We start from the raw sequence: 9,460 nt of genomic DNA, 5'->3' as shown, positions 1-9,460 counted from the left end.
TAAAGGGATCTCAATCATTACCTTGTCCATCATAGCCTTGCATCTAGCTTCTTCAATCTCCTGTTTGGACCTTCTTGGCTTAGGAAAAGGAACCTTAGGCTTATAATCTTGCTCTGAAGCCGGTGGAACTTGAGGAGAAACCATAGCTGGTCATGGGGTGTGTCGATCGACAATGGTGGTGCATCGATCGACGCTAGATGGTAGTTGCATCGATCGATGTTGATGTGTATCGGTCGATGCTGGTTCCACTTTCGTCGTCTCATGGTTTTCTCCTTCATTCACCAGAATTGCATTGCAAGCATGCCTTGGATCCGTCTCCGTTCTTCGAGAAAGAAGTTCTTCTTGTCTTTTAACAGACCCAACACTCTGAATTACTTGATTTTCCAGCTTCTTGACATGAGTATTTAATGCATCAAACTTCCCAGTCAGCTCAGTGTAAAAAGAATCAATCTTTCCATTGAAGTCTACTGTTAACTTCTGTTGACCTTGAAGAATCTGCTCAATCATTGATTCCATCTTGCTCTCTGAATTGGGTGGAGGGAGGGGTTAATAAGAAGGAGATCCATAGGTCCTAGTGAAGTTGCTGTTTGGATTTCCTGAGAATAAATTCTTCTGACCAAATCTCTGATTTTGATACCCAGCTCCATATACATAGTTGACATCTTCTGTAATTTCTAGCTTTGGCTCAAAAGTCTCAACATCTTCAGCAAAATGGACAGTCTTCTTTCCCACAAGAAGATTGTGCACTGTATCCAACTTAGCATTCATCGCAACAAACTGATTTGAACCATTGCCTTCATGTGCTCTTCTCCGCTCTAAGTCTGCATTCTTGGTATTGTTGCTTGATGCTAGCCTCTCTATCAACTTTTCAGCCTCATCTGGTTACCTTGTCTTGAAGTTCCCATCACTAGCAGCATCCAAAGCCATAGGATACCTCCAGTCAATACCGCTGAAGAAGATACTAATCAACTGCACCTCTGAGAACCCATGATGCGGACAGTCTCTCTGGTATGCTTTGAACCTCACCCAAGCAGCTTTGTAAGATTCAGTTGGTTCTTGTCTAAAAGTGGAGAGCTTAATCCTCAGCTCATCAGACATCGCATCATCATAGAAGTAGTTCAAGAATGCCACCTTGATGTCATGCCAGGTTGTCAGAGATCCCGGTTTGAGTTGTCTTAGCCAATGAGAAGCTTCCCCAGCAAGAGAGTAGGGGAAGAGCTTGCAATAGAGATAGTCCTCTGTGACCCCATTAGCCTTGATGCTTGTGACTATATCCTCAAAGTGTTCAATGTGGTCTAAAGATTTCTCATGCGGCAAGTTCTGGAATGGTCTTTGGCCGACAAGAGCAAAGTAGGCAGGCTTCAGCTCAAAATCATTCCTTGGGAAGGGAGGAGGGACAATTGCGGAGCGGTTCTCATAGAATAAGTCTGGTCTGTTGAAGTCTGTAAGAGTCTTGACAAGCTCTCCATTGTCGTCTCGTCGCCTCTGAACATTCTCCGCATCGGCTCTGGCATTGCATCGATCGACGCCAAGATTGCGTCGGTCGATGCCTTCCTGGTTGCGTCGATCGACGCAACGTGCATTCGCATCCACAACGACGAGTTCCTCCTGAATGACCCGTCCTTCAGCATCAAGTTTTTGGCCTTGTTCGTTATGCACATGACCCTCTTGATCCCTCAAAACTCCAGCCTCATCTGGTCTCAATATCAATGTTCTAAAATACGCTAGGCGCTAGCCGGACGTTGGACCGCCGTTTAGCGTATAGCCGTATACGCGGTTGTATATACGGGATATATACAGTAAATATATTTTATTAAAAATATATATATATATGAATATATTACATATAAATAATTAAATATATATAATAAAAACAAAATAAATATCAAAATCTTTGGAAAAATACTCATAAAATTGTCAAACCAATAGTATCAACCTTTATATACAAGAATCCATTGGAACTTGAATAATTTCTGAAAATAATTACAAAAGACAAATATGCAGTGAGATTCCAAAACAGAGTTTTACGATTTCAAAACTCTATTTTACGATACCAAAACAGAGTTTTACGATATCAAAACTCTGTTTTACGATTTCAAAACAGAGTTTTACGATATCAAAACTTTGTTTTACGATATCAAAACTCAAACTCAAACATAGTTTTACGATATTAAGAATTATAGTTTTCTAATCAACAAGACAACAACAATAGATGATAAAGCCAAAAAAAAAACATATAATCAAAACAAGAGAAGGAGAGTAAAGAAAATCTGAAGACTCTCTGTATATAGAATGAAGTTTGAGAAACAACCTAAGTGTCACGGCAGTAGAAAACGATAATAAAGCTTAGGGTTTTATCAATTTATAGGTCTATAGCTTGATTGAAGGTAAAAAAAAACTTACCGTATATACGCTAACTGTATAGTCGTCCGTATATACGCTGGATAAACAACCGTATTCAACTAACCCGTATTTGTTAAACGCTTAGCCTAGAAACGGTACAATGGGTCACCGTATACCGTATTGTCACTGTATATACGGCCGCCTAGGCCATATTTTAGAACATTGCTCAATATGATTGGGTTGACCATCTTTGTTGATTTGGCTGCTTTCTTGTTGTCACGCTCTAGTCTTCCTAACTCTTGGTTTGTAAGATTCAAGGTAGGACCTATTTGATTTTTCCTGGTGTTGGGCTTAGGCATATACCTGAAACACACAAGAGAAAAGAAACAAAAGCGTATGAGTAAAACAGAAAAATAAAAATCTAGACAAAATCAAAGACTTTAATCTAATGGTGAATAAAAAGAGTCCCCGGCAACGGCGCCAAAATTTGATATGCTCAAATTTAATCATGAGCTACTTAGACATAACTGCAAGAACACAAATCATGAATAAAATAGATAGCATTAAGAGATTAAAGGAAGAAGAAAAGAAGTTCTGAATCTTCTCTGGAAGGAGTCTTGATTCTTCTCTCCAAAAGCTCTCTAAAATCTCTCAGGGATTTCTCTCAAAAAGTTGCAGGAAAAATAAAGCTTAGAAAATAACTTAGGTAGGTCTAAACAATGACCATAAAAATTCTATTTATATTCCTAAAATACGTCCATGGACTAATGATGCAAATATAGAAAATTTTGGGGCAGCTTTGTAAATCTTCAAAACTTGTGGGAAAACTTCTGATTCTTCTTGTGGCTCTGCATCGATCGACACTATCACTTGCATCGGTCGATGCTTACTCTTGAACTGGTCTTCCAACTTTGTAGCTCAGCCTCAATGCTTGATTATGCTCTAAATCTTCCTATTTAGCTTCATTATGCTCTCATCCATGTTAAATCCTATAAAAACTCAAAAGAGTCTAAAAATACCAAAATAATTCTATAAATAAGACTTATATCATGACTAAAAACACCTAAAAACCATGATATATCAATTCGAATCCGGGCTGACGAGACGTGGCCAATAGCAAAATGATTCACCTGTAGTAGTCTCTTTATAAACTTCTTGGTACACATTCTCTCCGACAAAGTAAACTCTTGTCCTGTATTGAACATCGCTGTCTGTATCACAAAACACGACCATTTTTTTCTCCTCATCCACCAAGAAACTCCTCGCATTTGTCATCCTTGTTACCATCAATTTAGGAAAATCCACTACCAAGAAATCGCTCCACGACAAGTCTTTGGCCTCCTCGATTTTAGTATTGGTCACCCATATCTTCATCTCCGAAGGATCCTTTGTAAAATATTCAAACCTCTCATATAACAAAGCAAGCTTCTCTTCCCTAACAACTGATAGAATCATACTATCCACAACACCACCAGCATCATCACTCTGAAAAGGAAGAGAGAAACGTCCAAATTTTTTTGTTGTGAAATCAAACCTGAGTCCGAATGTACCGAAGGGACCTTCTGTATCTGAAGCAATCCAGTAAGTATTCCCCTTCAACGACACGCCCTTAGATTCGAAGGAACAATTAGGAGAGACGTCATAAAAACTACACCATGAATCAGAGTTAAACTCATAGATTTCAAACTCCGCACCTAACGGGCCTAACGAATCATATGACTTATACCTCAAGACCTTGTAACTGCAAGAATCCTGCTCGTATCCTAAAACAAACTTATGGAACAGTGCGTTGCTGGATCTGTTTGGGATCCACCTGGTCTGACCAGTATAAGGGTTCCAAACCACGAGTCTCCTGTCAGTAGTGGTGCACAATAATAAACCGTTGCACTGAAAGATATCAGATATCTTGACATCTTCTGGATCATTCTTACTGACAAGTACACCTGTTACGTCAAAGGACGGATCAACGCTGTTGTGGATGCCAGGGAGATTGATACTAATTGAACAAACCCTGGAGGAATTCATGAGCATAAGCAACCCTCTTTCCGCTCTACCCAAGTTCTTCTTGAGGAATCCAGGATCTTTGAACAAAGTGTACCACCGCTTGCAAGTAGGTTTCAATTTTTGTAGAGATCTGGCCGGAACCCTTGAGAGTATTTCTGCTTGTAAATCCCGTGGAAGATCCGAAAACATCATTGTTTGTTTTGTCTTGTGGCCTGAGTTTACATAGAAAGCAAGCAAAAGTAGGTTAGATATTAATGAGGGCTTTAAGTAAACCTCTATGCTTGTCCACTTATAGAAAAAATTAAGGACATTTCATGCAAAGGTTAAGGAAATAAACATGAGATAAAGAGCTGCTAGAACATGACTCATAACTTAAAAAAAAACGACAAGGAAGAAAACGAACAACTTGGAGAAAACAGATATGAAGTTCAAAACTATATATAATGTCCAAGACAGATTCCAGATAAGGTTACCTCGGAGATTAATTAGAGTTTACAGAATCTAGAAATAGATTACAATAACTTTTCTGTATGATGATGAAAAAGATCAGCAAGTAAACCCTAGAAGACGATGATGGAACATGAAAGTTTAGAACAATCGAAGAAGAAGGAATCGAAAACCGAAAAAAAAATTATTAAAACGAGGAACACTTAGTTAGAGGAAAGAGCTTACACAAACGAAGAAGCGTAAGGATCCGACAGAGAAAATGTGAGAATCAGTGTCTTCTCCGGTGAATCAATCGGGGAAACAAAGCGAAGCAATGAAGAGATCAAAGGTCCAAGGTTGAGGGGTAATTTTGATATGCAAGTGTCCGTATCAGCAAACACTCTAAACGATTCCAAGGGTTTCACCCACCCGCTTCGTTTGGGCCTAAAATATTTTTACCGGTCCAACAAAAAATAAAAATTCGTTGCATTGGAGATTTCAATTGATAAGATTAAAAAAACTGATCATCTCACATCAGCGGAAGGACATGACATGATGACAAAGGAAACAAAAGAAAAATTACATTGTCGGATATAATTAAACCAATCTTGGAACGTAACCAAAGAGAGTGAGGCAACATCTTACGCCTTCAAATTCTAAAAAATTAAAACCGGAAGATACTTTATATTCATCTTCTCTAACAATGTATACCTTGTTATTTCTGTCGCAACACACGGCAACTTTCATCTCCTCTTCAATGAAGAAACTCATTCGACACGAAAACATAGGGAGCTGCGTATATATATCCACTTTTAAGAACTTTCTCCATGACACAAACGTGGTCTCAATCTTATTGGTTATCCATATCTCCACCATTAGCGTCTCGCAGCTCTGATATAACAACGAAAGATGTTCTCCTTTACCAACCGAGAGAATCGTGGTATCAAAACAATCTGCTTCTTGATGAAAGGGAACACACAAATGTTGGAAACACTCTGTTGCAAAATCAAAACTAAGTAGAGAGTAGTCGTTGACTCCTCTTTGCTTAGACAAGTACACCCAATAAGCATTTCCCTTCAATGACACGCCATAAGATTTTAAGCAACCTTTGGGAGTGATGACATCAAGATTCTTCCATGAATTAGAGCTAAAATCATTTAACTTCAGCTCTAAGTCTTTTCGGGGAGTAGTAACACCAAGATATCTCCTCCTTGAATTAGAGCTAATACCATCGACCTTCAATTCTAGGTCACCTTTGGGAGTGACATCAAGATTCCTCCGTGAATTTTGGCTAGTTTCCAATTTTTGGTAATAAATATCCGGAACCCTCAAGATTTTGTAGCTATGGCACAAATAGCTGTTGTCGTATCCAAGAATATAGTTATCGTCTATCCTGCCACGATTTTGCTGTTGGAGCCATCTCTTTTGCCCCGTAAACGGATTCCAAACCACTAATCTATTTTCTCTGGTGGTGCATAGCAATAAACCATCACAGTGAAAGACTTGAGATATATCTGCGTTTGTATTATTACGATAGGGGTCGATTAGGCTAAGTTCACCTTCCGGAACGACGTCCATGCTAACTCCATGGAGATTGTAGCTCATCGAATAAACCTTAAAATTCAATAGCATAAGAGCATGGTACTGCCTTGTGTCATAATATTTTTTGATGAATCCTCGATCTTTGAGTAAAGCGTGCAATCTTTTGCAAGTAGATCGTAATCTTCGTAGACATGTGACAGGAACCTTAGAGAATATCTCTTGTATCACATCCTGTGGAAGATCGAAGATTAACTTTGTTTTGATTTCTGACCTCATCTTTGCATATAGGCGACGGTAACTTAGTTAGGGTTTTAAGTAATCCTTAACGTATATCCACTTTTTTTATTTTTTTTTGTCTCCTTTTCATAGATGAATTCGTAAACACTTTTTCTTTGTTAAAGATGAATTCGTAAACACATTAAAAATTCTTTTAACGTAAGAATAAATTCTTTTAATGTAAACACATTAAAAATTTAAAGAATTTATTCTTATTAATAAAAAAAATTATATATATAAAATATCTAGCAATAAATATTTCTTGCCTTCTTTTGTTAATGCAATAATTATTACCATTATGTCGTTAAATTTCAGAAAGTGAAATCCTGCATATCCCTCTTTACTTTTTTCTTTTTCTTTTCTGTACACTGTTGTAAATTTTCCTTTTTAGTTTATGGTTAGTTGTCTCGTAAAATAAGTAATAATTATTTTGCTCGTTTACCTTTTTATAACTTGATTAAGTTTTTTAAATTGTTAAAACGTGTCATATATAATCTGATTAAGCTTAGTCACATGTTGATGGATCAAATGTGTAGATTTTAGATAGATGGACAAATCAGAAAAAGTGTAATTTATATCCAATTTTCCCTTTACATTATTAAAAATGTAGAATATTAGATTAATAGTTAATTGTTTTTATTTATCCTACTATATTAATTGAGAAGTACAAAATATGAAACTACATTAGTCTTATCTTAAGACAAGTGTTTAATTTTTCAGTAAAAGTAAAAATATAATTTTAATATTAGACTAATAAAACCTGTTAAATAATTATTAATTTTTAGAAAGATAGTTTCTCTCTCAAATTAACTATGGACGAAATTATTAATTAATTTTAAAAAATTGTAAACCAATCAGAATTTTAAATAGTAAGATTTTATATATAAGTATTCAAATTATTATTAACTATACTAGAAGATTTGGTTAAGATTTTAAATTTTGATTCTCCTATCATCTTTTTTTTTATTTCATTTACAAATTGTTTTGAATTATCATATAATACATATAATAAATAAATATGTATATTTTTCTGTATATGTTGCGATTTGGATTTAAAAAATCAATATAAATTACTTAATCTATGAAGAAAAGTTATGTGTTTTAATGTTTAACATTGGTGGCTTGATAATTAATACTTTTAAATATTTTACAAAATAATGATGCAAATACAACAAACAATATAAAATAGTAATACAATGGTAATATACATAAAAAAAACTATAATACTGTAAAATAATTAGTATTTAGAATCTGGCCGATTAAAATTTTCGATAACTTCAAAACGAGTTTGGTATTTATCCTCAAAACTATATTCTCCTCTTTAGTTTTGCTCCCAAAATCTCTGATCAGTGCTAATATATTTTCAAATCAAGGGTTTTCTTTTTTCTTTTTTTACTAAAGGAAGGAGAAGGACTATACCAAATCAATCGAAGAAAGCATGTTTGTAGTTGAAAGTGATTACATGGAAGTCGCACCGTCGATCAACGAGTCGTCCCCGTCACCGTCGTCATCTCGTAGTTGCGATCACTGGTACGTTCGTTACGGAGTCTGCATCGCCTGTAAATCGACGGTGAACAAACGCCAAGGCCGAGCATTCAATTATCTCATCAAAGGTTTGCAGCTCAGCCACGAAGCAGCCGTGTTCACGAAGCGTTTTACAACGCAATATCATCTTGTCAACGAGAAGAAGCTTCACCTTGTCCTTGACTTGGACTACACGCTTCTCGACTCTATTAGGGCTTCACTTCTCTCCGAAACAGATAAGTATCTACTCGAAGAAGCGTGTTCAAGGGAAGATCTATGGAGGGTGGACACCGGATTCTTGACAAAGCTACGGCCTTTTGTTCACGAGTTTTTGAAGGAAGCCAACAAGATGTTCACAATGTATGTTTACACAATGGGTAATCGAGTATACGCCAAATCCGTGTTGAAGGCGATTGATCCCAAGAGAATCTATTTTGGGGATAGAGTGATAACAAGAGACGAGAGTCCGTATGCGAAGACGCTTGATCTGGTTTTAGCTGAGGAGCGTGGAGTGGTCATTGTGGATGATACGCGTGATGTTTGGACCCATCACCAGAGTAACCTAGTGGAGATTAATGAGTACCACTATTTCAGAGTCGTCGATGGCCCAGAAGAGCCAATTTCTTATACGGCGGAGAAGACAGACGAGAGTAGTAGCGATGGTGAATTGGCTAAAGTTCTGAATATACTCAAGGAAGTTCACTGTGGATTCTTCAGAGTCAAGGAAGACTTAGAGTCACAAGACGTGAGGTTTCTGCTTCAAGAAATAGATTTCAAACTTCTCACAAAAGACGCTTGATTTGGTTTATGTTTGGATCCATCACAAGAGTAACTTAGTGGAGATTAGCATGCACAACTAAATCAGAGTTAATGGCCAACGAGAGTAAAAGTCTTACTCAGAGGAGAAGAGAGACGAGAGTAAAAACGAAGCTGGATTGGGCAAAGTGGATTCTCCAGAGTTGAGGAAGTGTTTAAGAGTCCCTGGACGTGAGATTACTACTGTTTATGTCTTTTTAAATGAGATTCATTATGTAGTAACTTCATTTTTTTTATGTTCAGTGTAAGAAACAGGGTACGATTTGTAATGTTTCATCTATTGATGTTTGGTTTCTCTAATATTTGGTTTCTCTAATATATGAACAATGTTGTGTTTACACCTAAAAAGCATACAATCTTAAACCATTGTGTGGATTCCATCGGAAATTAAAAGAATAATAAAGTCTGTTTTCTATTTGGATTTCACGGAAGGCTGCTTTTATTTAGTAGTAACACAAAACCTTTAAAATTTCAGTTTCCGATTTGACATATAGTACCATTATAGTCTTCAATGTATCGTTGGTCTGTT

The 9,460-nt window shown here is 36.6% G+C and overlaps 3 protein-coding genes across 3 annotated transcripts; 1 reads left to right on the top strand and 2 right to left on the bottom strand.

Moving 5' to 3' along the window:
- On the bottom strand, positions 3,424 to 4,553 carry LOC104767593 (putative F-box/kelch-repeat protein At3g17570). Its single transcript, XM_010491595.2, has one exon. It carries the CDS (start codon positions 4,537 to 4,539, stop codon positions 3,424 to 3,426), a length of 1,116 nt encoding a protein of 371 aa, XP_010489897.2. The 5' UTR covers positions 4,540 to 4,553.
- On the bottom strand, positions 5,371 to 6,591 carry LOC104765598 (putative F-box protein At3g17560). The gene has a single exon (XM_010489339.1). It carries the CDS (start codon positions 6,589 to 6,591, stop codon positions 5,371 to 5,373), a length of 1,221 nt encoding a protein of 406 aa, XP_010487641.1.
- On the top strand, positions 8,030 to 9,083 carry LOC104765597 (RNA polymerase II C-terminal domain phosphatase-like 4). The gene has a single exon (XM_010489338.1). It carries the CDS (start codon positions 8,030 to 8,032, stop codon positions 8,912 to 8,914), a length of 885 nt encoding a protein of 294 aa, XP_010487640.1. The 3' UTR covers positions 8,915 to 9,083.

Source organism: Camelina sativa, chromosome 19 (assembly GCF_000633955.1).
Source record: "Camelina sativa cultivar DH55 chromosome 19, Cs, whole genome shotgun sequence".
NCBI classification, from domain to species: Eukaryota; Viridiplantae; Streptophyta; class Magnoliopsida; order Brassicales; family Brassicaceae; genus Camelina; species Camelina sativa.
The sequence above is the reverse complement of the archived record's forward strand: the minus strand, read 5'-3'. Positions and strand labels throughout refer to the sequence as shown.

Coding starts and splice junctions, on each gene's coding strand:
- LOC104767593 (XM_010491595.2), bottom strand. CDS start 4,539: ATGATGTTTTCGGATCTTCCACGGGATTTACAAGCAGAAATACTCTCA.
- LOC104765597 (XM_010489338.1), top strand. CDS start 8,030: ATGTTTGTAGTTGAAAGTGATTACATGGAAGTCGCACCGTCGATCAAC.
- LOC104765598 (XM_010489339.1), bottom strand. CDS start 6,591: ATGAGGTCAGAAATCAAAACAAAGTTAATCTTCGATCTTCCACAGGAT.